The 27,938-nt window shown below is 48.7% G+C and overlaps 1 protein-coding gene across 2 annotated transcripts; it reads right to left on the bottom strand.

The window, feature by feature from the left end:
- Window positions 1-1,511: 1,511 nt before the first annotated feature.
- Window positions 1,512-27,619, bottom strand: LOC120762130 (synaptotagmin-like protein 2). Of its 2 annotated transcripts, none has more exons than XM_040084218.2 (17): window positions 27,589-27,619; window positions 19,623-20,130; window positions 17,270-17,421; window positions 16,176-16,269; window positions 15,024-15,114; window positions 14,769-14,862; window positions 13,128-14,168; window positions 11,628-11,726; window positions 9,723-9,814; window positions 9,193-9,294; window positions 7,194-7,363; window positions 6,926-7,028; window positions 6,163-6,324; window positions 5,390-5,468; window positions 4,757-4,856; window positions 4,308-4,513; window positions 1,512-3,251 (listed from the first exon to the last, which is right to left on the bottom strand). In XM_040084218.2, exons 2-17 carry the CDS (start codon window positions 19,721-19,723, stop codon window positions 3,106-3,108), a joined length of 2,832 nt encoding a protein of 943 aa, XP_039940152.1. In that variant the 5' UTR covers window positions 19,724-20,130; window positions 27,589-27,619; the 3' UTR covers window positions 1,512-3,105. The 2 variants fall into 2 exon arrangements, with proteins under 2 accessions (XP_039940152.1, XP_039940151.1); XM_040084217.2 differs by having other exon boundaries at window positions 1,513-3,251; window positions 13,071-14,168.
- Window positions 27,620-27,938: the final 319 nt, after the last annotated feature.

Below are 27,938 nucleotides of genomic sequence, written 5' to 3'. Positions count from 1 at the left end.
AAAAGGAAAACTGACTCACAGAAATGCCTTCATGCACAGGATTTCTTCCTTTCTGAGGCAGGTTTAGCTAGTTTGGGTCCACAGCAGAGGCTGAATTACCACAGCCCAGAGACAAGTTCAACCATGACACGATTTTACAACATTTTAAAAAACATCTGCCTGCTTAAGCGAGCACGTATTCCAGGTCAGTGGCAGGGCAAGGACTGCACATCAGCCCCTTTCCAGCAGGAATGTTCACTGGAGCCCTCCAGCATCAGCCTGGTGGGACCAGCAAACCTGCCAAGCTCAGCCCCTGCTCCTGGTTGTGTTTTTCCTCTTCTTCCAGGATGCTGCTGCCTGCTGACAGCTTCACCCTTCATTCACACTTCACTCTCTGAGGTGAGGCATTTAGTGAATGGGAAATTAATGCACAGCAAAAAGGAGCTTGGTTTGGGGCTGCCAGGCTCCTGCAGGGCTCCTGGAAGAGATACATCCAGCTCTCCATCATTCCCAGCCCTCTCTCAGAAAAAAGAGATCTCATATAAACCATTTAGTCCTTTCTCCATGGATCTTCTGTAGACACACACCACAGTCCCTGGCAGCACAGTCTCACCTCTCCACGTAGCTTTTCTTGACTCATTCCACAATGAACGGGTAAATACAGCCAGAAAACTTTCCATCTGTTTTTTTTTCTGTTTTTTTTTCACCAGTTACAGCCCCACTCTTGCTGCCATCAGCACACACTTACAGGCCAGAGTCCCTGTTAGGTTCAGCATCCACGGACAACAAATGTCAGCATCATTAACCACATGCAAACAGGCCATTAACCTTCTACCCACAAGATCCTCTGCTCCTCCACAGCACACTGGCAATAAATGTGCCTTAAATCATGTCATGATGAAGTGCTTTCTGTGCACTAAGTGAAACAGAGAGCAGAGCAAGTTTTACTGCCTCAGAATCAGCTGTGTGACAAAAGTGTGTGGGGTTAGGCAGTGTAATCTTTTACTCTGATAAACTATTAAATGCCAAAGAAAGCTTCTTAAGTTAATCAGGGTTTAATTTAAATAAACAAGCCAGCAAAAGATTAACCAAAAAAAAAAAAAAAAAAATCCTCAATGGGTTCTGAATACAAAAATAGTCTCACAAAGTCCCGTGCCAAGTTCATAGAAGTAACTCTGCTGGGATGAACTGGCCCACTGACCCCCTTTTATTCCCCTTCCTGGCACCACCAATGAAAAAGATGTTAATTTTCTGAAACACCAACACAGCCATTTCCAGCTCCATCGATGCAGGCAGCCCTTTTGGCAACACTGCCATGCACTAATGAGGAGGAGGAGGAGGGTTAACTGCTCTCATGATGGAGAGGAATCAGCTGAACCCACCAGGAAGAGACCCGGAGCCGAGACAGAGCCCCTGGCGTTTCAGCAGAGTCTGTGCCCAGGAACGTCCCTGTCCCTGCAGACAGAAGCAGCCAGCAGGAAAGCAGCACTCCCATGGGTAACCTCACTGCAAGAAGCCAGCAGCCACCTCTGCTCAGGGCTCCTCAGTTACACAGATGTATAAATATTTTTAATTCTTTATTTTTACTCCTGAAAGCTGCTGATTATCTCCCAAATGTTTCCATTAAAAGAAAATGTCTTGTTACTCTAAGTGTACATTTCTCTATTAATTTATTTACAACCATCTTTGCTGAGCTGAAAAGTCACAGTGGGCTTGAGTTAAATAAAACCAATCCATTAAAGAAGAATATCAAAATAATCAGAGCACCAAAATCTAAAGTGGGATAGTTATAAAAATTATTTCTTCATGACACTTCACTTGCCCTTTGGCAAACATGCTTCAACAAAATTTAACACCTCATTTGCTTGCATTTTGTCATTTAGAAAATGATAAAAATAGGTACAAGAGACCAACTGATGACTAAAGAAAAGCATTCTCTTTAATCACAGTATGTACAACCAAAACAGAAATTACAAAGCCGCAGTTCAAAATGTATTCACACCACCGCTCCACCACGGCCAACGTGCCTGATGCAAAGGGTTTTTTGCAGCTACTGGCCCAAGGGAAATTCCAGCTGCAGACAACTCACAAACAGGTGAAAGGAAGACTGGAGGGGCAGCAGGGGCTGCAGAGGCAGGAGACCCCCAGGAAACTGAAGCTCTGCACTCCCTTCACCTTCACTCCCTCCCTGCTTACCACTCCCAGCAGCTCCTGCGTTCCAGGGTGGGTTTGGACCTTTCCTCCCTAATGCCAGGCTAACATGAAACTATCTCCTTCCTCAGCTCTTCACACTGAAATGTTTTGCACACAAGGCATTGCACAGGAGTGATTAGGCCCGTTGGCAATGTATTTTACATTCGGGCAAACATTTTAGTTTATATTGCACTCAAACTCTCCTTTCACGAAGAAACTTGCCTGAGGTCACTGAGGAAGCCTGTGGGAAAGCCAGGAAAACAGCTCCTGCTTGCAAAATCCCACTAAGAGCATCCCTGCGCTCCTCCAGATGAAAGCAGAAAGAAATTAATACATCAAATTCCTCATTGTCATTCCTCCTCAGGTTTCTTCATTTTCTGCTGCAAATAGCCCTCTCTTCCTTTAGATGCACCTTGGAACTCAATTTTTCCTCCCATTAAAGAGGTGTTATCACCGGTGCCAAATGCAAAGCTCCCGTTCTCAAACTGTGCTGGTGACTTGGAGCAATTGTACACCGAGTACAGAGTGTGCCCCTCACAGGGGTACAGTGGGGATTAACAGCGTGCTTCTGCTTCAGTACAACTCCACCTCTGCACCAAAGAAAAATGGCACAAGAAACTGTAAAAATAATAAAAAAAAAGTTATCTGTGTCTCCTTCTCCTGATGTTCCCAGAGCTTAATGGAATTCAAATACACTGAATACATAAATGATTAAACAAAAAGGCAGATTAAGTTTCTTCTTGGTCAAAATCCTGTTTGGCATCTTCCGTGTCCTCCGTGAGTGGGTCAGCACTCAGCATGAACACCTCCAAGGTGCTGCCCCTTCAGCGCCTTGTTACCCTGACACCTGCAGCCCTGTGGATGCTCTCTTTCTCCCTGGTGCAGGAAGTTTCCCAGTTCTAATGAACACATTTCTATGGCACCAACAATGGGTTATTTCAGTTTTTTCCTCCCTGCCAGTGAGCGCAGTGGCAGCAATCCCTCGATCCATTCGTTGGCAGCCAACATCATCTCCTGCCAAAAGGCCACCTCCTCCTGGGTGGAGTCCATCCAGTCCACAGAGATGCCATAGCTCAAACCTGAAAAGAACGAGAAAACTTTGGGAGCTGCACAAAGAGTTCCCACTCCATGAAAAAATACTCCACGGGATGTAACTGCTGCAGGAAATGTATAAAAGCTGCTCACTTCCCCTCAGCAAGCTGCACCCTGAGCACCTCCTGTTCTCCTGCAAATGCCCATTCTACACCAGAGTTCAGAATGAAGTCACTGCAAAAGCCATAATATGCAAACCCCTAAACATTAGGGTAGATAGATTAGGCTAGATGTAGCCACAACCTGCCAAGGAAAGCAATATTGGGTTCAAACCCTTTCTGCGTCTTTTTAAATGGTAAAGAAGGTCTTAAAGGCTTGGGTTTCCCCTTAAAAGATTTCCTTGTGGATGAGGTGGAGTATTCATCAACATTCTCATTTCATTTCTATAGAAGAAGTGTGTATACCAATTCCAGTTCAACCAAATTTTTAGGTGCCAATTACTTGTCAATGAGAGAGAAGTCGAATGTTTTATGTTTTATTCTTGTTGCCCCTTCACTCTTGAGAGTTCCCAACCCCCCTGGTGAGATTAGAGGTGGAAAACAGAGAACATACATGCAAACCCAAGAGCCACAGTGCACCTGCAAGGCAGACATTCCAGCTACCCTGAGCCTTGTCCCCCAGGGAACACTTAAAACACTGTGGAATGTCCCAGAGAGCCCCTCAAGGCTGGCTGTCACCACGTGGTGCTGTCCTGTGGACATTCCAGTCCGTCCCTGAGCACTCTTCCCTGGGAGGAGCGCCAATATAATGTTGGTTTGTCATGCAGCCTGCTCTCCTGTAACAGCAGGAAAAACTCTGAGGGACCCAAGGAGATCCTTGAGTTTTGCCAGACCTCAGTGCTGATGTTGGTAGAAGCTGTGGGCACAGAGGGTCGTTACCATGGTACCAGGGCCCTCTCCATCCAGGACATAGTGCAGGTACCAGTTACTGAGACACCATCTCTGGTTTCTGTCCAACAGGAAAATACTCTGTAACTTCCCACTCTACCTTGTGGCTCAGCACTACGGCAACAGTGCTGAGTTAAAATAAAGGGAAATACCCACCTGTGCCAAGGCCCAGCCTGATTCCTCCAAGGAAATGGTTGGTAAGCTTTTCATGATCCCACACAGTGAGTTCAACACAGGCATCCTTCAGATCCTCCGTATGGAAGCCGTCGTACACGATGGTGTGATTGAAAACAGGGTTTGTGTCTCTCTTTATCACTCGGGTCTTTTGGTAGCTCTTCTTACTGGTGTCTGGAAGCACATAGCTTTGAGAGGAGAAAACACACAGCGTGAAGCACTGAACATTGACCAAGAGCTTCATCACAGCAGGGATCTTCCTAGTTTGGCCACAGGTGAATAACAAGGGCAAATCCCCCCTACAATTCTCCCAGTGCAACACAAAGGATTTCCAGTGTGGAGGCACAGCTGGGGGAGCCTGAGAAGGGAGCAGGAACCAGAGCCCTTTGTGGGGGCACAGAGCAGGAGCAGCACCGTGCTCAGGCACTCACCACTTCACAAAGGAGTCAACCCCAGAGGGACGCAACTGCAGCAGGTCCTTGACGTCTTTGACCCAGATGTGAACTTCTCCAGAGGGAGGATTCTTGGGCCCTGCCATTTATGAGAAGAGAAAAGCTGTCCTGCCAGTTGGCTCCCAGAATGAGAGCCCTTCTCTCCAGGGACCCACATGGCTCCTGTGTGCTCACTGCCCCTCCCTGGGCACCTCAGCACTGCAGCCAGCTCTCCTGCAGCTGCACAGGCTCCTGACACAGCCTGCCAGAGCTGTGTCAGACAGGAAAAGAGAAGGAACTGCTGGGCCAAGCCAACCTTGTGCCTGCCCCACAGTAACATGGCATGTGTGCTGCTCCTACCACATCACAGCACCCTACAGTGCCCAAATGCCCCTAAGAGCTGATGAGCCGGGGGTTGTTGAGCCCTTCCTCTCTCCCCAGCACTTTCCCAGTAAATCCAGATGTGGAAATCAGGTGTTGGCTGCAGGCAGTGCTGTCAAACACTGCCTTTGTGCTGATCTCTAAGATCTTGCTCTAATGAGATTCCTCCTTCAGCGCCCCTAAGCCGATGAGGCAGCGCCAGCTGTGTGCGTGCCCTGGGGCAGTAGCCCTTAATGCACGACCCACACTTACCCAGGCTTCCAGGGGGGACGTACTTAATGGACAAACTCATCACCCCTCGATGATCCACACCATTAACAGCAGAAAGGCTCTGAAACAGAAACAGTTATGATTGACTGGATGGAGGATTGTGGGAACACAGCAAGGCAAACAGCTTTTGACTTCAGTGGAGGAGCACAAACAGACAAACTCTGATTTTCCATGGCTGCAGCAGCACATTCTTAGGGCAGGTCATTTCTCTGTGGGTTTGTTCTCAAGTTCAGTCTCTCAGAAACAAAAGCCTGAGGATTCAGAGTACAAGGCTGCCCCTCCAGACACGTCCGGCTGGATATAATTAACCACCTTGGTTCTGAAAGGTAAATGTCCTCTATTTGCTCAAAAGGGACCTCATATCAGACCTGTGAATCCAGAAGCATGCAGGAAGCTGCACAGCCTTTACAAACAGCAGCACCTGAATATTTGCCTCTCGAGGCACGGCAGCCAGTACTCTGCTGTTTCTAAGGGGTGGTCTTTGTGTGAGGGGAGAGAACGAACGGCAAAGTCATGGCAAAGTTGCTGTGATTAGTGTCGGGTTGCATTTATCAGAGTCCCTAGAGATCAGCCACCACCACAGACCCGACAAGGCCACTGTTCTGAGCACTGAGGTGTCCAGTGGTACAGTTCAGGTTGTCCTGCTCCACCACCACACCCAAAGACCTCAGAGGAGTCGGGAAGGACTGCTGCCAGCCTCAAGGCTTCAGGGCTGGGAAAGAAAGAAAGCAGGAGTGCAGCTGAGACACACTTACCCGGGCCTTCAGCGGGTACCAGTTGAGTTTCCTGTTGCTCCAGTCCCAGCTGGCCAAGTCTATTTCAATCTCTCCCAAAAAACTGTTACGTCCCAATGGATCGTTGTGCCAAACAGAGAGATTTAATTTTTGGATCAGCAACACCATTTTCTCTATTTTATACTAGAGGAAGGAAGAGAATTCAGGTTGTTCAAATTTTTCTTCTTTCACAAACAGAAATAAACTACTCAAAAGCTTGAATAAGCTCTGAGACACTCACATCCACTCCACATATGCACTGGCTTCCATCTGAACACCTTTTTTTTGTCCCCTAGCAATACTACCACCCTGACAAAGCTTTTCTGCTGAGCACAGGGAAACCTGGCATTCCATTCATCACAGGGCAAACCAAATATTCTCTCAAGAATTATTAACACAGGCCTGGGCATTGTTAAATAATCCTCTATGCTTTGATGAGGATGATCAGATAACACAGACCTTTCTTAGCAGTCCTGCATGCCAGGGAAGGGGAGGACAAGCAGCCCTTGCTCTGACTGCAGGTCCCTATTGCATCCAAAGACCTGTGTGCTTTTGGCAGAGAAATCCTGGGTGCCACACGGATGGGTGCAGAGGAACCTTTAACATCCCAGGCCTCTCAAACCCCAGGGAAGAGCAGTGCAGTGCCGGCAGGAAGAATCTGGCCAAGAGGGCAGGAACTTCCCAGAATTGCCTGCTAGAGGTGCCTACCGCTACAGAGGTTTTCAGAGTGTGTGTTTGTTCTTACCCGTAACACCTCATTGTAAACGGGGTTCACCGTCCTCTTCTTCACGGATGTTTTCCTCTTACCCATCCTAGCTTTGTCTGGGAGCAGGTAAGTTTTCACATACCTACAAAACAAACCCCAGTTGCATATTGCCCCACACTGCCAAGCTAATAAGCTGGCAGGAAGGAAGGAAGGAAGGAAGGAAGGATCACATTTAAATAAAATAAAAATCCTCCAGAGCACAGAATTCAGCAGGGCTGAAGTCACAAAGCACTCAAACATCACTCACGGGTCAGATCTGCCTTTCTTCTCATCCACCACAGCCAGGTCCTTGCACTGGGACACGTGGACCTGGAACTCCCTGTTCTTCTCATCATAGTCCAGAGCAAACTCCACGGTTCCTTGGGCATCCACGCTCCCAAAATCGCCGCTGTAGACACTGAGCACGCTGCCACTCACCTGCCAGGGGGAAGAGCAAGGTCAGTGCCACCACAACAGGCACAGCCTGGCTGGGCTCTGGGCAAAGACAACAGTCCGAGAAATGCATTCCCAGGGGAAAAGCCTGGCCTTCCTGTCCTCGTGCAGTGTGCTGTTCTTGGCACGGAGATGGCTGTGGGTATGAATATTTATTTATAATTTTATAATATTAAACAGCTGTGGCTGTTCTCAGGCAAGCCAGGGCTGGGCAATCCAAATAAGGGTCTCACAAAGATGTGCTATCCTAGACCATGACTTAGAAGCATTGAATGCTCAAGAAATACAGAAGTTTTTTCACTCCCACATCCCAAAACTTTGGGAAATGGACTCAGATATTCCTGGTGGGACCACACATGTATGTCTCTTCCCTATGCTTACAGAATAACTGATATCCTGACCCAATCTCATCACTAAAAAAGAAATACATGGAGAGAACTTGAACTATATTATAAGAAGTTGTTATTTCAGGTTGATATAGTCACACAATTGTCAATCCATTTATAAAACAGACTAGAAATGTAGGAAGAACTATTCCTATCTTGTTGCTTACTCACCATGTGCATGGAGCAGCACAAAACAGATACAAGCCTGTTCTGAAGAGCCACTGTCCCACCAGAGACAGCCTGTACTTGCCCCAAAGGCAGGGGAACATGAGGTTTCTCCAGATACAAATCTGGAGCTGGGCACCCAAGGGTTATTTGCTTTCCCTGAACAAACTGGATTTTGCCCTTGGGCTTCTTTTTCAGGTCTTTGTCTTTCACTGGTAGAAGCAAAACTCAGCTAGAGAAAGATGAGATAATTTTCTCTTGCACTGATCACTCCTGATTCCTGCCAGGAAATCATAAAAGCTAACGCTGTTTACAAAGCAAATCGTTAACCCCTCTCGGCACTTCTCTGTGGTACCGTCATGAACATTTATCAAAAAACCCTCCTAGTAATTAACCCAATTCTTCTCTGTCTTTCCCTACTTATTTTGGTTCTGAATTTTATTATAACCTCCAAAAAACCTGCTAAACATCTCCTGTCAGTCCTTGGAGCTGCATTTACCATCCCATCAGGATACTCACCCCAGCAGAGACTCCTGAACAAGATTTTCAAGAACACCTGTGTGACCTGGACTCATTTTCAGCTCCCAGATGCTCCAGATTAGGAGAAGAACTCATGTGCCCTGAAGTTTTTAACATATTTATCTACATTCATGACCTCTCCCTACCAGCTTTGCTTCACATATATTCTGTAAATCTCAAATATACTCCTTGGAGAAATCCGTAACAGTAGCACAGCAAATTCAAGCATTTAAGCAGCTCCCTCCCCAAATACTATCTCTAAGGAATCTTTTAAAAACACTCAGCTAAACACATTCAGCTTTTTCCAGCTTTCCTTAGAAGCTGAAGCTCTAAAACATGCTTTTGCTGTCCAGCTCTGAGTTCCCTCTTACCTCCCGATAAAGGACGAGCTTGCAGAGGGCACCCACGTGCAGTCCTGAAGCACAAACACGTCCCTCAATATCTGTGTGCCTCATTCTCCCACCTGGAACCCCTCTCCCCCCCTTCTGCACCGCCAGGATTCAGAGCACCCTCGCCTGGGAGCGGGGACTGTCGCTTACGGGGAAATCTGACCAAGGGCGGCTCAGTGGCTGTTTCGAGGTGATTCACCCCTTTAACCCCAGCAAGTCATCAATCACCCCGTTCCTTTAACGATGCAGAAAGCAGCAGGATGCTCTGGAGGCCGCAGCAGCAGCAGCAGCAGCAGCAGCCTGAATGCAGCGTCACGCAGCGGAGCGAGGCGCGCCGGCCGGCGCTGGTACCTACCGAGGAGACCGAGGCCATGTCCGATGAGTGGCTGCCAGTGCTGGGGCTCTTTTTGTGCCTGTTAAACTGGAAGCTGATTTCTGAAGCCGTGTCCGATTCGGTCTGCTCAGAAAAGAAGAAGCATCTTTAAGCCGCGCCGAGCGAGCGCTTTGCAACGCTGGAGAGAGGAAGGGATTGCTCAGCCGAGGGCCATGAAGCAGAGATGAGGTTAGGAGAGCGCAGGGAGCCTCCCCAGGGCATCCCCTCCATGCAGAACGTCATCATTAACTGCCTCCAAACAGGGCTGCGTGCCCCGCCTGGGCTCTGCGAAGGGTTTGACACACAGGGCAACATCCTCCAGGATGGAGCAGCTGCCCTGCCTTACTGGGGTTTTGTTTTGGTTTTTTTCTTAAGGCATTTCTCATTTATTCGTGACACAACCAAGGCATGCTCTAAAGCAAGTGCTGTTGGTCTCCAGGAGAAACAGTCTCATGACTGCCGTTCAGGGAATGCTCTGAACGCTATTTCAGCCATTTCTGGCATCAACCCACCTCAGACAACAGGACAGGAGAGGATCTGCTCAGGTCTTTGACTCTTTCAGGTTCAAGAAATTGATGTGGTATCAAATGGGGTTTATTGTATGCTGCAGGAAAAAAAAAAAAAAAACAAAAAACAAAAAACAAAAAACAAAAAACAAAAAAAAAAAAAACAAACAAACAAAAAAAAAAAGGCATCAAGATAGCTTGTCAGAATCTGGAAATTTTAAGTCACACTTCTGTTAAAGGGCACAAGGAAGGAGAAAAAGCTTGTGGAAGGCACTGGAGTACTACCTGCTGGCCCTGTCTGTGTCACCTGTCATTGAGGCTGATCCTCCCCAGGACAAAAACTGCTAATTAACATCCCACAGCTATTTTCAGTGTTTTCATTCGCGGTGTGGGAGTGTGGAACTCCCTCTAGTGGCTCATCTAATTCCCTCAGCAGCACGAGGACGTGGATGCTGCCTGCTTCTCTTTTGTAGAAAAGAGTGCAAAAAACATTTATGCCGTATTTCACCACTGCATACACCTCTCAAATACTCTGCCAGGCACAGAGGTGGACAACAGCCAGATTATCTAAAAGAAAAAAGTTAGGTTTCCTACCAATAGAAAGATGGTTACTGGACTGCTTAAAAGTGTAACTAAAACTTATTTTTTGTCTTTTTATCTTCTCCCAGTAGTTCTCTTGAAGATGAATCTCTCCATCCCAGAAGAATTCGTTTTTAAAAGATATCTTTATATAAACATGCACGTTGATATACACACTTGTTTAGCATTTTAGGCATGATGATTCTTCGGTGCTCAAAATGCCCAAGAGATTCTCGATTTTCCATTCATTTGATATTTACTATTTTTCTTTCCCACCTTGAATAAATAATTGTATCTAGCCCTCTCCACAGACTATTTGCCATACTGCAAACACGAAACTGGAACTGCTACAGGAGCATTTCCAAGGATGAGGTTTGGGGCTCGAGATAAGGGGAGAAGCTGAAATCTTGGTTTGTCTTGGTGGAGACCACATCCCTGAACAGCAAAGTGGGGCCTGGAGCTTTGAGCCACGGTGCCCTGTGACATGTGGGGCACCACATGATGGGGCAGGGCTGGGCACGAGGTGCCAGCTGGGCTGGGCACAGCCACAGGGCTCTGCAGTGTGACCTGCCAGCAAGCTCTCATAACCAGAACTGGACTTAAATTGGCTCAACCAAAGCCTCCTTTGGCTTTGCCTTCACCTTTCCTCAGGCATTGCATTCCCACATTTCTCATTCCAGCCCTGGCAGCCTTGGCCTCACCACTTTCCTTTTAGGGCAAGCTCTGAGCTGGGTTTTTTTGGGCTTGCCAGGTTTCACCATCTGGGGACTGTCATTGGCTTTCCTGGGCACAGAGGTTGCTGCTGCCCTCCCTCAGGCACTCTCCATGGCTGCAGCTTTCTTGGGCTTCTTCAGGCAGGCTGCTGCTTCCTTGGTTGCCTTCTCCGCAGCTTCTCTGGGTTTCTCAGGGAGAGACTGCCACCATAAAACACGTCCCAGCTGGGGACATCAGTGCAGCCACGGGCTGTGCTCTGGCTGAGGGGAGAGGCCTCATGAGCAGGGCTCTGTGGCAGGACTCACACTGACACCAGGTGTGGCACCTCGGACCAACCCACAGCCCTTGTGCAGGAACAGGAGAGGTGAGCACCAGCTTCTCACCAACCCTTTGAAGCCCTTGTGTTTTTGCTGAAGTAACAAACCATCAATATAGCTGTAATTTCCTGGCTCTGAATTTAATTTTAGACAGCATAAACTCTCTAATTTGATGATGAAACAATATGTCATTTTCCTAGCCTGGTACATGCACAGAAGCATGGTGATGAAAAACTGGCATAATATATTACCTCCAGCAAATGTAAACCAAAAAGAAGAAAGAAATAAAGATGCTACTCACTCTCTGTGGTTGTGTAAATGTTCACCATGCTCTTTACAAGATTAATGCTATTTGCTCGGGCCAGTGCCTGAGCAGCAGGACAATGATCCCCATCTTCCTCTGGAATACACAAAAAGCCAAATCAACATGGTAAATAAATAAACCAACACAAATGGGCAGTGCATCAACAAGCCCCTGTGTGTGTGTGTGTGTGTGTGTGCCTCCCTCGGTCACTCTGCCCAGAGCACACTGCAGTTACACTGCACAGGGCTGCTTCCCACTCATCCCAGTGCTCTGATGTCCCCCCTAAAAAAACCTCTTCACACTGTGTCAGGAAATGTAAAAACTGGATTAAGCCAGTCCCCAAGACAGACCAGCTCTTGTGAAGAGCTTCCAGTGAAGCAGAGACATCTGCTAATATCAACCTGAAATGAACGGATGAATGAAGGAAAAAGCCCTGAGAAATACTAGAATGGTTTAGTGTAGAAATGGTTGGACTTGATGATCTCAGATGTTTTTCACAACCCAAAATATTCCAGAAAGAAAATATTTGCAATGACTTGAAGTGCAACTCTGGATTTTCACAGGAATGTTATATGAGGTAGGAAATAAGCCAAGAAATGGCACAATTGAAAAACAAAAGTCAGATGAGACTGTGGAAAATCCTCTCAAACGGGTCTCCCTCTGGTACATGAGGAGAGAAAATTTGGAAAAAGAAGGTAAGATGGTCTCTCTTCGTAGGTCTTGGAAATGTAACGTGAGTTGCAAATAATAGTAATGTTTTTTCATAGTAATAGTCAGTACAAGAGCCCATCAAACCCAGGGGAAGAGGCTGCTAAAAGGTGATGCTATTGCACCATCATGGTTGAGAACATGGTATGAGAACCCAGAAAGATCAGACTCCTCGTTCAGTCCACTTTGCTTAAAGTTTAATATCAAAGTTCACTTGTGCATTCCAAAAAGACACAAAATGTCCTTTAGGCACTGACAGCCAGTGGCTGTATTAAGGTCCTCTAAGAGACAGTGTATTTATTAAACACTTTGCTTCACATTTTATTTCTTCTATTTGTGTTAGACTTATCTCTACTACCGCAAAGAATTCCTCCAGTCCCACATTTGAAGAAAACAATCTTGCCAGTGAGTGAAATAAAGGGAGTTCCTGTGATGTGCTGTAGATGGTGCAGGGCTGTCCCAAGGTGAGGTGCTTGCAGGTAAAGGCCCAGGGGAGGAAAGCAAGGGAACGTGGCCCTGTCCCCTTCCACACTTGCACTAGGCTACACAGGATTTGTTTCCAGAGCTGTTTGTGGAACACACGCTACACAAACTAACTCTGCACAAATTGCAATATGGGATAAATGGACAGATGAAGGAAATGTGCAAGATACCGAGGGGTTAGGGAAGAAAACAGGCTCAGGGATGGCTCTCTATTTGGATTTCACAGGGTGCAGTCACAGCCCTCAGTACCTGAGTAAACAGCTGAGTCTGCTCCCTGAACAGCTTCTCCCTCTCCAGATGGCTCACCGGGTGTTGGCCGCTCTGAAGACTCACACATTTTTTCCTCAGGTAGCTCTCCATTTATTTCCACGTTGTCTTGAGTGCCCAAATCAGATCTCTCCTCTTTCTCGCCATCGCTTTCACCATCTGTGAGCACAGTCTCGATCAGTATCTGTACCCTGCTGGCCAGGGACCTGGCTGTGGGCCTGCGGTCCTCTGCCACGAGCTGCTCCTCCCTGGGCAGCCCCAGCTCCAGCACGCTGCCAGACGCGTCCTTGCTGGCTGACTCGGGCTGCACGGAAGGAGCTCGCACAGGCAGTCTGGATTTCTTGGAGCAGTGCTGCACCACCTTCTCTTCCTCTGCCATCAGCAGCTTCCCCTCGCTTTCACTCAGCGAGTCATTCCTTGTCACCGGGCCTTTGCTCTTGGCGCACGCAGGTCTGGGAGGGATGGAAACAGAGCCCTTCCTGGCGGGAGCAGCACAGCCTGGCTCTTCCTCGCTAGAAGACAACGTGATGGTCCTTTTGTAGGGGCTCTTTGTTCTGGGGAAGGCACCGGGTTTCTCCTCAGCACCCCGGCCTTGCCCAGCCTGCGCGGAGAGCGAGCGGCACGGCCCGGCGTGCCGAGCGTCCGCCTCCGCGCTCCCCGCTGCCGCCGAGTCTGCTCCCTTCTCCCAGAAGTTCTTCAGGTTCCTGAAGTGCTCCCGGTCCAGGCCGATATCCTCCTCTCTGTTACTCATGGCTGAGATGGTGTAGTTCAGGCCTTGCCTGCAGGCCCGGCTGCCTTCCCCTTCCGCAGGCAGAGCTCTGGGGTCCGCCAGCGCCTCCTCATTTGCGAGGCCGTTTTCTGCTGGCCCCACGAGATTCACAAACTGCTCGCATCTGGGCAAGGCTCTGCTTGGTTTCTTCTTAACTGGTATCTTGCTGGGAGCATGAGTTTCTTCAGGTGGAGTTTTTGGCCCCTCTGTGGTGCCGGTGGAGCCATCAACAGCTTCTCCTCCATGTGCAGTGCTGGGCTGAGGCACGGCATCCTCTGAGAGTTGGGTGGGCAGTGGAGATACTCCATGACCTACAACAACAACAACAACTGCTCAGAGCCTGTCCCGCTGCATCACATCCAATCTCTCCCCAGAACGTTTGGGCTGCAATTTCTCCATGAGAAGACGGGGAATTTTCAAAAATCATCAATGTATTCTTAGTTCTTTTCCAAATTCATACTCTAGAAAGTTCCCTTCCCTGAAAACCCCAGCCCTTCTTCCTGCAACAGAAAAAATCCACTGAGCTCTAAACTGTTGCTGCGAGGTGTGGATTTGTTTGCAGATTCCCTTTCAATCTGACAGCTTCCCTCCTGGCTATCTGCAATGTTCCAAAGCTACACTACACAGTCAAAGCCAGAAAGAGAGGCTAAGTCCTCCTCTGGATTGAAGAGCTGAGAGCCAAGCACTCAGTTTAGTATGTACTGAGAGCCCAGAGAAGTTTCAGCCATCAGATTGCCTTCTGCCTTGGTCCCTGCTGCCCTGGCTGTAATTCACAAGGTGTTGGCAGCCCATTCCTATATGCCAAGGTACCCTTTGTTATTTATTTGCACACACACTGGAAAGCATCTTGTCTCTTGGTGTTTGATGCTGAGTTACAAAAGCACAGACAGCTCACTGAACAAAAACCTTACCTTTTCTAGACAAATGAGAGCTGTTTGTTGCAGTCACCAATGGGCTTGTTCCAGTGTCACTCTCTGAGGAGGAGACATCATGTATGCTGGATCTCTGAACAGAAAACAAATCTTATAAACACTGGCAGGACTGGAAAAAATGTATTTTATTTGAGCAGAGACACGAGGGCAGGCAGCCTGTGGAGCCCCTGTCAGGAGGTACAGAGAAGCTCCAAGGAGTAACAAAACAAAGCGCAGAGGCTGTGCCTGTACTACCTTGTATGATGCAGACAACTGGACAGGAAGCCTTGGCTTCGGCTTTGGCAAAATTCTCTGCTCTGCGGTTTCAAGAGTAGGTGTTCCGGATCTGTGGGAGAGGAGAAATGCCTCAGCAAGGAGGTCTGTGGTAATGCTGGGCCTGTTCGGGTGCCCAGGCAGTCTTCAACATCACCTCAGTCCTGCTCAGATGCAGAGCTTGCTCAATAAAAACAATGTGTGTCAACTGCTAGGTTTGTTCAGACTTTCCCCTTCTGGGAAGTGCCAGAAGAGCCCAAGGGCCATGCAGAAGGGAGAGACATTTCCATGCTGTGGCCCAGGAAGGAACAGGCCACACCTTGCTTAAGACTGAAGGAGAAAAACAAAGCTAGCTTTTCAGGATTTAACCAACCCTCCCAAAAAACCCCACTGGGTGTTGTGCCAGCAAAGCAGGAGCACCTTGGGCCTGTTGCCTCTGGATCCTTCATTAAACAACACCCACTAATCAGCTGGAAGAGGTTTCCAAGTATTGTCAAGGCCCATATTTAATATTTAACTGGAGCAACTGCCACCTGTGGAGAACCATTCCTCATTCTGCTGACAAAAGAAGGCAAATGAGATGGGAACAACAATACATGAATATGTGAAAGTTTTAACTGCCTCTCCACAGTCCACGGATATTGAGTGAGGTCACTGACTTGCTCACTGGAGTGTTTTTAATAGATGTTTCTGCTCAGTCAGCACAACGTGAAATCCTACCAAGCCTTGATAGAGAGTGCTGAGCACTGGACACAGAGGTTGGCACCAGCAGGAAATGAGCAGTTTCCTCAAACAGTTCATTTTGTTAGTGTTGCTCCATAGCAAAAATTAAACAAATAAAACCATAATTACTTTGAAAAACTAACCAGCATATCCTGACATTAGAGACAGCTTCCATTTTACTGATCCCTTATCAAATCATGCAGGAAAAGACCTTTGTGGGATAAGCACATTAGCTCTTGATTATTACGGGTGGATTGATAGTCTGACAATTCCTGGAAGAAAGACTTAAAAACTGTCCTATAGAAGGTATTACTTATACAGTCTCAGAAACTCAGCTGGGGTTTGATGGGTAGCATTCACTTTTCCTTAGAAGCAGGAGCAGCAGCCTGAGCATTCACACAGCAGTGTTACCTTCCCTCTCCTGCATCAGCAGCATCCCCAGGAAGGGCAGGACTTGGGGCAGCTTTGCTTCCCACACCCATCTGGACGTGCTTGTTGGCCTCATCTGTAACGCAGACAAGTGAGAAATGATATTTCATTAAACTTGTAGTGCTTGGTGTGTTCTGTTTGGGGTAAGAAGATGCTTTGCCCAGTGGAAAAGAGTCCCAGCAGCACAATCCCTGGGGGGGTTAAGAGGAGAGGGCTTTCAGGGGTTCTGCCTGCTCTCCCCAAGGATGGGGAGGCCCCAGGGCAGCAAAGGCACTTCCAGAGCCCACAGGTCCAAGAGGCCAAAGCTGCCCAAAGCCCAGCTCGTGCCAGGAGCTGTCACATCACTGGAAGCCTCCACAGGACGCTGCCATTGACTGTCAATAAAGTTAATCTGCTCCAGGATTTAAATTCAGCCCTTTCCTGTTTTGACTCAAGTCATCCGATCTTGGCAAACAAAGGAGGAGGCCAATACAGTTAATGAGGAGATCCCTGTTATTTTTACTGGCACGAGGCCCAGCTGTATCTTCTAAGCTCCCAAAGACCCCAGATTAAAAACAAGATAGGACGGTAAATTTTACCGCAGACTGCAGGGGTTTTCTTGCTACTGCAAAACCAAAAGGATTAAACTCTCAGACAGCAAATAAAAGCTTAGTCTGGTCACCAAGATCTGCACATATTTATTCACGCAGCTAGGTCTATTTTAAAGAGAAAATCTACCTGTTACAAGAACTGCCAAACCATTTGAGGATATATTTCATCAAACAATACAATAGAAGGAGAAGTTCAGAGGATTCAGAAGATATGTTTATTGCACAAAGTTCGGCACAAAGCTAGCTCCAAGCTAGTTACACCTGGACTCTAAGCATGGTCCTGATCTCTTGAGCTGACGGATCTGCTTTGATCTGTTTCACACAGCACCACGGAAGTTGATCTGCACATCAAATGATGAGAATCCCCTTATCACAACACAGGGACTGGTTCTCAACAGACTCCCAGTACAGGGAGACTCCCATCCTGGGCCAATTTTTTTCTGGTCCACACATTTGTTTTCTGAAGTTGTACACCAACATACTTACTTTCTATTTTGCCCTTTTTCCTTCTAATTGACGCCCGAAGTAGATCTGGCCCCGCCAAGTCTTCCTGGAAACGTTTTGCCTTCACTTCAGAAAACCATTCACCTGTCACAAACTTCTTCTTCTTTTCATCCTTGATGGAGCTTTGTATCCTCCTGAAAGTCAGTGCAAGCATTACACACCAAAAAGATCTTCAAAGTTTCAATTTCTCCTGAGCTACCTTTATGGTATGTCCATGGGTTCACCTGTCTGACACTAGGAAGGATCCAGAGATTATTCTCTGCAATCTCAGGAGCCAAACCAGCTTTAAAACAGCAATTGATTTATTCTTAATCTGAAATGGGAACAGCACAGGCTTTCACCTCTTACAAATTTCACAAATCCAAACCATTCACCTGGCAAGGAGATTTGTCCGCTTGCTTGGCTGCCCTGAGGGTTAAGGAAGGGGTGGGGCTGTTTGTCTGTCTTGCTCTTCTCCATTTTATTTGTTTATTAATCCCTTTATGAGCAGCAAAACATTTTGGATCAAATTTGCTGCAAGCCACGGAAACAAATTATATTTAGGGAAGCAACCTGTCCCTGCAGCGTTCTCCCTGGACACTGCTCCTTCCCCTGCCATGCCTATTTTGGCACTCACATGGTTAGCTCTCCCTCCTGAGCATGCCTTCTCCTCCTGCACCTCGCTTGGGCACACCCAGGGCTGGTTTTTGGCACCTAAACCTGCCAGTGCTCAGTTGCCAGCCCATACTCTAACCCTCCTCACCGTGGCTTGCTGAATTCGCTGCCTTTCAGCTGGCACGGCTCTCCACAGGTCAGGGTCCCTGCGAGCCCTGGGAGGCCAGAGGGAGCTCCCACCTCAGCCCAGTTCTCTGCAGGAAAAGGGGACAAACCCCCAGATGACCCTGGAGCCTTGAAGGGTCACATTTGGCTGCCTAAAGGCCAGGAGGGAGCAGGGATAACTGGGCTCAAGCCTCTGCAGGCCGGGCTGGGGACTCAGGCTCCCATCTAGACCAGGGCTGCACTGCCTCCATGAGGGTCTCAAGGTGCTGGGCCAGAGGAAAGAGATGTTTTAATCTTGCTGACAGCAGATCAAGGAAATGCCTTTGACTTCATTTTGCCCAGCAGGCAGGTTGTGTTGAAACCAAACATGACCAAACTGACAGCAAGGGGCTCTGGGCAGGACCTAATTCACTTCACTCCCAAATCAAAGCCTCCTGTGCAACAGCTTTCAAAGTAAAACAAAAGCAAAATAACCCAAACACTCTTTTTACCAAACCTCTACTTCAGAGGAAAAAATTTACTCCATTTCAGAAACAAACAAATCCCAAAAGAAATAAAAAGCAAAGCTTTTTGAAATTGCTTCAATGCTGAGGAGAGGTTAAGAGCCTGCAGACACATACACCCCAAGGCTTCTGGCTTCCAGTTGTTTCCCCAGCTCCCACCTCCAAGCAGAGGCCAGGGCACACAGACTCCCAGGAGCCTGCAGCAAAGCTTCCTGCTCCCCCTTCAAGCCTTGAGCATCCTTTCTATATGGATATAGATTCTATATATTTCTATCTTCTCTTTTTCTGGCTCAACAGCAAATCAAGGATTCACCCTTAGCTGGGGTAAACTGGCACGGTGCCATCCACACTCACTGAGTCACTCATTTCTTGCCATGTTGCCATGGAGGACTCAGTGCCAGCTCCCTGAGCCTGGTGCATACTGTCTGCCCAGATGGTCTAATGCTGGCATTTAAAAAGTGACAGCAGCAACAAGCAACCCTGAACAACCAGACCTGAGCTCCAGGATGCCCAGTGGCAGAGGAGCTGAGCTGAGCCAGAATCCCTGGCTCTGGAATGGCTCCCTGCAAACGTCTGGCAGATCATGTAGCCTCTGATCACCCCTCTCTGTGGGATGGATAGTGCACACACCCACCTCAAAAAGCAATGGGGCAACGCAAAACAGAGAAGGGGATTTAAAATCTCATTTTGTAAAGTCTCGTTTTAAAACACGCTATGGCCTTTCTGTGCTACTGAGTGAGTAAAACAAGGCAGCAGCTATTCCCCTGCTCAGACCTCTGCCAACAAGAAATCAGAACATTCCTCCACCAGAAAGGAAAGGGGTGATTGCCCCTGGGATCTCTGAGGGCTGATGATTGACTCCAAAGGAGAGCCCACTCCTGCAAGGAGAGGACAGCAGCAACAGGAGGATGGCTGAGAAAGATGAGGTGAAAAGATGTCTCAGGATCTGAGCAAAAGGGACAGTACTGCTGCAGCCTGCACCTCTCCTTCCACGAACACACACACACACGCGCTCCTCTCTCAAAGAAGTGAAAAAACCTTCCCCAAGGGAAGCTCACATCCTGCTCTCTCACCTGATGCGATCCCCATCCTTCTTCTTCAGCTCTGCATCTCTCTGCAGAACCTTCATCAGCTTTTCATACTCCTCCTCGGTCAGGAAGCTCAAGTCCAGCATCTTCCCTACTCTTCAGTTCTTCAGATGGCTCAAGTGAAGGCAGAGCAGGCACTAACCCAGCCCATGGGCAGCCCCTCGCAGCCGCCCCGGCGCTGAGCAAGACAGGAAGGATTCAGCACAGCATGGCTTGGGTGGAACTCACCCTTAGAACCTGGGCTTGCACTGCCAGGCTCTTGGCTGGCACGTCTCTCCACGCTGCATGCCCTCCCCTGCCAGGAAAACTCTCTCACAGCAAAATCAGGCTGCTTTGCTTTCCTTGGGGCGCGGCGGCAGCGATCCGGATGCCAAGGTCAATCCGAGAGGGAAGCGCTGGAAGGGGAGAGCTCCTGCTGCTCAGCAGGCACCAAACCTTATCCCCAGCACCTCTGGCATGTGCCCTCCTCCTGCTCTCTGGAGTTCAGGCATCCCTGCAAAGAAACAGCACCGAGATGCCTTTTATGATAAGCGTGACATACGGTTACCGAATGTGTACATTGGGGGTTTTTATTTGTTCTCCAGCACAAGTTCCAAAACGAGCTGCTCTGCTTTCCTAGAGCTCCTCACGTGGTATTAACCCAACCAAGACAATGTTTTATTTTAGCCCTTTCCTACTAACAGGTAAACAGTTGATTCAGCATGCCACAAGCAAAACGTGCATATAAATTACCAAATTGTCTGCTTGCTTTTTACCTCCATTCTTCTTATCCTCACTTCTTTGTGCCCTAAATGAGACCAAGGATAAAGCAATCGGAAAGATGACAGAGCAGCAACCTGCAAGCATTTCTGCTGTGAAATACCAGGGGCTGCTCGTTTTCTAATACATGTGCCCTTTGCTTTAATGCTGCACTGGTATTTGCTATTCAAACACCACTGGTGCAGAAACTTTTGTATTTCAAAAGACAGCGAAAATGGCCAGAGGCTGCAGGGTGTGGAGGAAAGGTAAATCAAGCACTGCCTTGCCCCTTTATTCCTTTTCCTCTCTCCTGGCCAACTTGAGGGCAGTAAGGCACGCCTTTGAGGGAGGAAAAGTTCTGCTCCTGTCTATGTAGGCAGCTTCTACCTCACACAATTTTTCTACTTTTTCCAAACCTTTCAATTGATTGTGGGTTTCACGATATTTTACTATTTCTTCCAAAGCCACAGCCTTGGGAGTCAGATCAGTAAAAATGAATAAATCCCAGCTTTCACAGCAAACATGAACTAAAGGACATCAGGCCCTTTCCCCAACCTCAAAGCTTGTGTCACCCTTAGTCTCTAACCTGTGCCACGGGGCTGTCCCTGCTCCACTGAGCCTGGGCAGCCTCTGATGGGCACCCCATGAGTGTCTTGGGCAGTGCAGAGGCTGGAAAGGAGAACCCCAGCATGAACCACTCAGGCACAGGGCTAATTGTTAACCTGGGTCTACAAGCTCAATAGATTAGGGGTAAGAATGACCTGACAGGTACAGTACGTTATCAGGCAGGCACAGTGCTGGCTCCCACTCCCCCCATTGCTTAACCCCTGAGGCAGGCTTGATGCCTTAAGCTTTAGCTTTCATATTCTCATATTCTGTGCTGCCCAGGCGCAGCTCTGAGCTCACACGCAGGGTCACTCAGCTCTCTGCACACAGCAGGGACACAAAACAAATCCTTTTCCTGCTGCACACCACGGACAACTTTCAGCCCAAAAGCACAAACAAGGGTGACTGGAGGGAAGAACAAGAAGGATGGGACCTCACAGCCTGGAGCTGGAATTGGACAATTAAACACCAATGTGCAAATGGACCAAAATTTATAAAAATGTGAGACCTTGTGACCAGTTAGCCATTTTGCGCCCATTTTGTGCCCATTTTGGGTTCACCTTGGCTGTGTCCCTGGCCAGGCTCTTGTCCTGCCCAAGGTGTACCCTAGAGGCCTTTCAATAAATATCTCCCTTATTCTCTGGCTCTGTCCAGTCTCTGTTCCAGCTCAGCCTTCCCAAGGCATTGGGCTCACACTCCTGCAGCAGCCCCACACAGCTTGGATTTGCTCTGTTAGATTGCACATAATCGTCTCCCCTATCAAAGCCTTGTTGACACTTTGGACACCACAGGGGTGATGTAGTACAAACACCTAAATCAGCACATCCACAGGAAAGCCAGGACACAAGGTGCATTATTTTCTCCTAATTTGCAATAAACCACGTGCAGCTCTGAACTGCCTACTCCTCTGCTAAGAACAGCTGTGAACGACGAGAACAGAGAATATATTTAATTGCTTTCTGAAAAGCTGTTCCACTAAAAATGCTGTCACTGAGCTGACTGCAATGATATTCTGTCTGACTCGTTGCAGAGATATGAGAGAGGCCTACGGTTCCTACCCAAAAACCTGCTAAGCAGCTAAGTCATACAGAAATGGCCTTCAGATGAGAGACAGCTGATAAGATAAAGAATAACTTCAAACAAAGCAGGCAATTGTAGTCTCCCAGAGCAGTCCACATCTAAACACATGTTACCATCACACAGGAAATGTCAAGGCCAAATTCTGCCAATGCCAGGTAGAAATGCCAGAATCGCTCAAGCTCAGCTACTCACAGACTTTACACATCTTTTTCACTATTCAGTGAGGGCTGTACACGACAGAGTGCCATCCCCACCTCAGACAGAACCATGAGCAGCCCGTGTTGCTGATAACCCCCACGGAGGGCAGCTCGGGCAGGCTCTGAGGGGCAGCTAGCAGAGAGCAGCTCTGACCCTAGAGAAGGCTCTCCACTCCAGTGTGCATCCCAGAACAAAAAAACTACTGCTCAGTTCACTCTGAGCACAGCCCTGGGTGGTTTCTCTCAGATCAAGTCATTGTTTCACATCACACTTTCCAAAAATGTCCAGCATGATGGAGAATCTCTGCTATTTCATTAAAACCTCTTCCCTCCCCTTAGGCAGCTTTAGTGAAGGATGTCCATTGATCAAGGATGGCTCTGAGATCAAGAATGGCACAGAGGAATTGCAGGAATTTATCAGAACAAGCAGGTCTCCTGCCCAGCCCTTCAAGAGCAGCCAGCAGAAGATATTTTGGAACAACAATACAATGCTAAGCCAAAAAAACGAGCAAACTCCCCTATTGAGTGCATGTGGGGAATGCATAACTGAGGGAATGGGTGAATTGTGCCTATTTGCACTGAGCCTCAGAAATACCTTAGCTTCCAAAGAACATCCCAAACCCAGGACATTACAGAAGGTTCAGTTAAGGATGCATAAGGATTTTTCCTCTCCTCTACATTTCTACCCAACGCAATGTAACCACCACATGAATAATTATCTCCACTGAACTCTACTCATCTGCTTTTAACAAGGAACTGCACGGGTGGAATTTGCATTCCATGCAATTTACTTCCTTTTAGCCATTTTTAATTAAATGAACCATCCTACGGTTACCACCTAGGGTAAACAAAAGACTGAGCTTCTCAGTCTTAATCATTATTTCCTAGAACCAACACTGCCAAAATAAAAACACCCATCAGAGGAAGAGTCTGACTCAGAGTCCTTAAAGGTCAACAAGTCCTTTTATTGGTAGTAAACTGATAATGCAATGCTATAGTCTAAATATTTAAGAGTTCTGTTTATTTCATAGGTGGGAACTATTTGCAGAGCTTGCAGGATGTGGCTCATTGTAATCCTGCAGATTGCCAGAACACAAATAAACAAGCACAGCCACCTGGGACACCAAGGAATCCCCTGATATCCCGGAGAGCAGGGACGGCTGGCTCTCCAGAGAGGATGCCAAGGCTTGAGAGACCTTGCCCCGTCACCCTGCAGGGCTCATTCCCAGCACAGGCATTCCACTCCCAAGAGCTTGTGCTGAGGTTTGCCCTAAATCTGCACTTGTGTCCTCGAGAAAACGAGTTCGAAAGCTCATTTAACTCCCTATTTATTATTTTGTAGCAACCCTTCACCCCCACAGCTTAGCTGTGAGCCACTTCAGGGCTTCTCGTGGACATGGGAGGTGGAAGGTAAGTTTTGGCTGAGTTCAAACAAAGGAACTGCAGAAATGGAAGATGAAGAAAAAAAGCAACCACCCATGAGAACATCTTTTATTTTGACCCAGAAAAATATTTGCTGACCTCAACTGTGCTTTCTTCCAAACATAATTTCTCCACGTTTGCCTGCAGTGGTGACATGTCTTAAATCGCTTTCCTGACCCTGCTTGTTATGCCCCAATAATTGTGAGCTTGCAACACCTACCCTGGCCAGGAGCCCTCCAGATCAGAAGACATTTTATTAAAATAAAAAAAAAAACAACAAAACACCTCAATGCTAAAACCACCTCGTTTTATAACGTGGTGGAAAAGTTAAAAATATGCAAGGCTCAATCCTTTGTACTCCTGCTGAGCTCAGTGGCGTGAGGCGTGGTGATAAATCCCAGGGGAAAACAGTGCTGTTTGTTTAGGAAACTTTGCACTCTGAGGGATCCTTCCTTCTGGTCACTAAATATTTTTAAGCCTCAGCCACGCCTGGATGAGTCTGAAATACCCTCATTCCAGTTTTAACTGTAAGACAGCAGGGTGCATCTCATGGTTTGAGAGATCTGGCAGGTATCATTCCCTCCAACATCAGGGAAAAGGAGTTTTAGAAACACTCTTAGGAAGTAATGGCCTGGTCTGTAGTTTCTAGTTTTTGATGCCAAAACAAAGAGGGTCTGCATCCAGAGGCTGGGGTCGCCCCCCACATGATGGAGGGGGAGAAAAATGCCCGAGTCTGTCCATGTCTGACCCAGGATCCAGGCCTTTATCTCCTCTAATTCCCAAGCCTGTGCTGAGGCCTAGACTGGTCTGTGCTGGGCCTAGTTCTAGCATAGACATGTACCATGCTAAAATTTTAACTAAAGTTGTTTTACTTTGTCACCCTGACATACAGTGAAAGGAAACTCCAGCGGGGGGTAAACCCATTGCTGACTCTGTCACATCACCTGCTTCCACAGACATTGTTCCATGAGAAAACAAACCCATTTTTTAATATTTTCTTTTAAACTGGCCATGCTCCTTCCAGAAATAACGCAACTTTCCAGTGCAAACATGGACTCAGTCATTAATTCACCTACTGCAGCCATGTATACGCTACTGTAGTCTCAATTCACAAGGAGAATAAAAGATTTCAACACAAAACCACAGTTCCCATACTAGCTTCTCTCTGCTGGAGAAAGCTGCAGGAGGTTAATTAGCTACAAGCACAGCTATAAACAGATGTGCTTAAACTAGCACAGATCTGTATGCGGACACGGCCTGTCATTTAGTTTAGCTTAACATAAAAGTTCAGACAAACTTGAGTGAGAAGTCCAAACACAGATTGCACTGGTTTAATTGAGTCACTAAAAATAAAATCAGTATCAGATGATCATCTGGCACCACTTCCTTGCACAGACAAGGTGTTTCTTCCATCTGTGCAGCTCCATGAATACATAGCAAATCTTGAAGGAAGGTGCAGAAAACAGACTTTTGGGATAAAAATAACAAGGTCATCTGAACGGTTGAACAAAGTAGTTTTATTTCTTGGTGCTCAAGCTGAATATGATTGGGAGCTTTTATACGAGCAGTGATGACTCTAATTCTGTGCAGACACAACTGCATGGTGATGCTGTTGTGTAAAATGCACCTTTTGCTGTCCAGGGACACTCCACACTCTGCTTTGTGGTGTCAGCCCTGCGAGCTGCAAGTCTGCGAGAAGGGAACAGCTTGGGCTGAAGCTCCTGAAGCCACGGAGCCAAGCAGCCACCCAGAGCAGTTCCCAGCAGCATCCTCCCTGCGTGAGTTTCTAATCCCGTCTGTTTTAGCCCTCCAAGATGAATTGCACCATTAGGTTTAACTTGGAATAAAAGAAAAAAAAAAGTAACTTGGTTCTGAATCAAGTGTCACTAACAGACCCTTATTTTTCTCAGGCTCTGTCGCCTGTTTACACCCCAGGACAGCCTTGTACTCCTCTCAACTTTGTTGCAAACGTTTATAATTGCTTTGTTTTTCTCCCCCCACATACACACTCCCCCGCTCTATCTCTGAAAGCAGATAACAATATTGATTTAAATGCAATCAAAGTGAGCCTGATACACAATGAACACTTTGTCCCATGGTGTGCCATACCGTGGCAAGGGCTGCCCCTTTCCCAGGGATGGAGGCCCATTAAAAGGACACGATTTATGAGTTCAGGAGGAGGAAAAAAACAAGTTTGCACTTCAATTACGGAATTGTGCAGGAGAGCAGAAACTTGGGTCACCACATGGTTTTTCTCAGATATTCTGCCAAAGGTGGAACAGGGAGGGAGGTAAAGGAATTGGGTCCAGAACCAACTAACTCCTGCCTGCTGACACCCTGACAGAAGATTGAGAGGTCAGGAGATCTCCACTGTGTGAGGATCCCTGTGTCTGTCCCAGGGGCCATGCCTACGATGGTCTGTAGCATCACTGGAGAGAATAAGCTCCACTGCGAACTATTTTATGTGAAAATGACTCACTGCCAAAGCAGTCCAAGAAATAAGAACAAACAGGCCATAGGTTACCATGGCTTACACAACAGCATTGATCACACGGGAGAGATGGCTGCAAAGGGAGCAGAAATGAATAAATGCTGGTTTTATTGACATGCCAAGCATTTACAAGAATGAAGCGTGAGCACGGAAGTAAATAAAACCAGGATGGAGAGGGGAGTCTAGGAAAATACAGACAAAACAGCACAAGTCACAGGAAGGTGACACACCATGATGCACGTTTTTACAAGTAATTTAGAATACAAAGTGGGGAAGCAATAACAAAAAGTAAACTATAAATCAACAAAAGTACCCTTTATTTTCTAGGACATTCATTTTTAATATGTCAGATTCTCTCTACAGAGAAAGTTGTGGCTGCCCCATCCCTAGAAGTGTCCAAGGCCAGGTTGGATGGAGAGTTAAGGTGTCCCTGCCTATGGCAGAGAGGTTGGAATGAGATGATTTTCCAACCCAAACTATTCTGCTTCTATGATCACTCCTCTGAAAACTAGCAGCTGCCTCACAAACTCAGTTTTAATAGATGGGACAAAACCACTCTGTGACTCATTAACTGCCACCTCTGTGCCACGGCCGCCCCTGTGTCCCCGGCCCCGCCGGACGCTGCCCTGCCGCTGTCCCAGCGCCGTCCCGACCCCGAGCGCTGTCGCGGGGCACACGGGCACCTGTGACCCGTGTTCCCCCCCGCCACTGCGGCCCCGGCTGTCCCCGTGTCCTGCTCGCTGTCCCGCCCGGCAGCTGCTCCGTGCAGCCGCCCGACCGCCCGCTCCCACCCGCTGCCGGGCGCACGGTGCCCGAGGCCAGACCCTGCCCGGAGGGGAAGTCCCGGAGCCCTCCGGGGACCCGCGGCACGGCCGGGCCGGGAGGGGAGCGGCACCTCCGGCCGGCGAGCGAGGTCCGGCAGGACCGGTGTGTCCCGAACCCGGCACACGGGCACGGCCACGCATGGAGCCCGGCCGGGGCTGCGCTCCCGTGCCCCGCACACCGGGGCTGCGCTCCCGTGTCCCGCACACCGGGGATGCGCTCCCGTGTCCCGCACACCGGGGCTGCGCTCCCGTGTCCCGCACACCGGGGCTGCGCTCCCGTGCCCCGCACACCGGGGCTGCGCTCCCTGCGCTCCCTGCGCTCTCCGCACACCGGGGCTGCGCTCCCTGCGCTCCCGCACACCGGGGCTGCCCTCCCGTGCCCCCGCACACCGGGGCTGCGCTCCCGTGCCCCGCACACCGGGGCTGCGCTCCCTGAGCTCCCGTGCCCCGCACACCGGGGCTGCACTTCCTGCGCTCCCTGCGCTCTCCGCACACCGGGGCTGCGCTCCCTGCGCTCCCGCACACCGGGGATGCGCTCCCGTGCCCCGCACACCGGGGCTGTGCCCGGCACGGCGAAACCCCGCAACCCTTACCTGGCCTCGGCGGCGCGGGAGGGGCGGGGCCGGCCCGGAGAGGGGCGGGGCTGGCCCGGAGAGGGGCGGGGCTGGCCCGGAGAGGGGCGGGGCTCTCCATCCCGGGGCGGATGGCACGGCCTGGCACGGCCTGGCACGGGTACATCTAGCCAGGATACGGCAGCAAGGACACGGGCACACGGCCGTGCAGGACACAGCCGGGCTGCAGCGCACACCTGTGTGCAGGTGCCGGGGTTTCACCGCCCGGTGCCGCGGGGCGAGGCGTGACACGGGTGTAACCGTGCCAGGCTGCGCTGCCCCACGGCTTTCGTTGGCTCGTTGGAATCAAATCGCTCTGTACAGCTGGATTG

The sequence above is a fragment of the Hirundo rustica genome, chromosome 21 (genome assembly GCF_015227805.2).
Source record: "Hirundo rustica isolate bHirRus1 chromosome 21, bHirRus1.pri.v3, whole genome shotgun sequence".
NCBI lineage: Eukaryota > Metazoa > Chordata > Aves > Passeriformes > Hirundinidae > Hirundo > Hirundo rustica.
Note: the sequence above shows the minus strand (reverse complement) of the source record. Positions and strands in the feature narration are given on the sequence as shown.

Coding starts and splice junctions, on each gene's coding strand:
- LOC120762130 (XM_040084217.2), bottom strand. CDS start 19,723: ATGCTGGACTTGAGCTTCCTGACCGAGGAGGAGTATGAAAAGCTGATG. Junction 11,727..13,070: donor AGACTCAGCTGTTTACTCAG/GTACTGAGGGCT, acceptor TGTGTATTCCAG/AGGAAGATGGGGATCATTGT. Junction 7,029..7,193: donor AAGAAAGGCAGATCTGACCC/GTGAGTGATGTT, acceptor TTTGTTTTGTAG/GTATGTGAAAACTTACCTGC.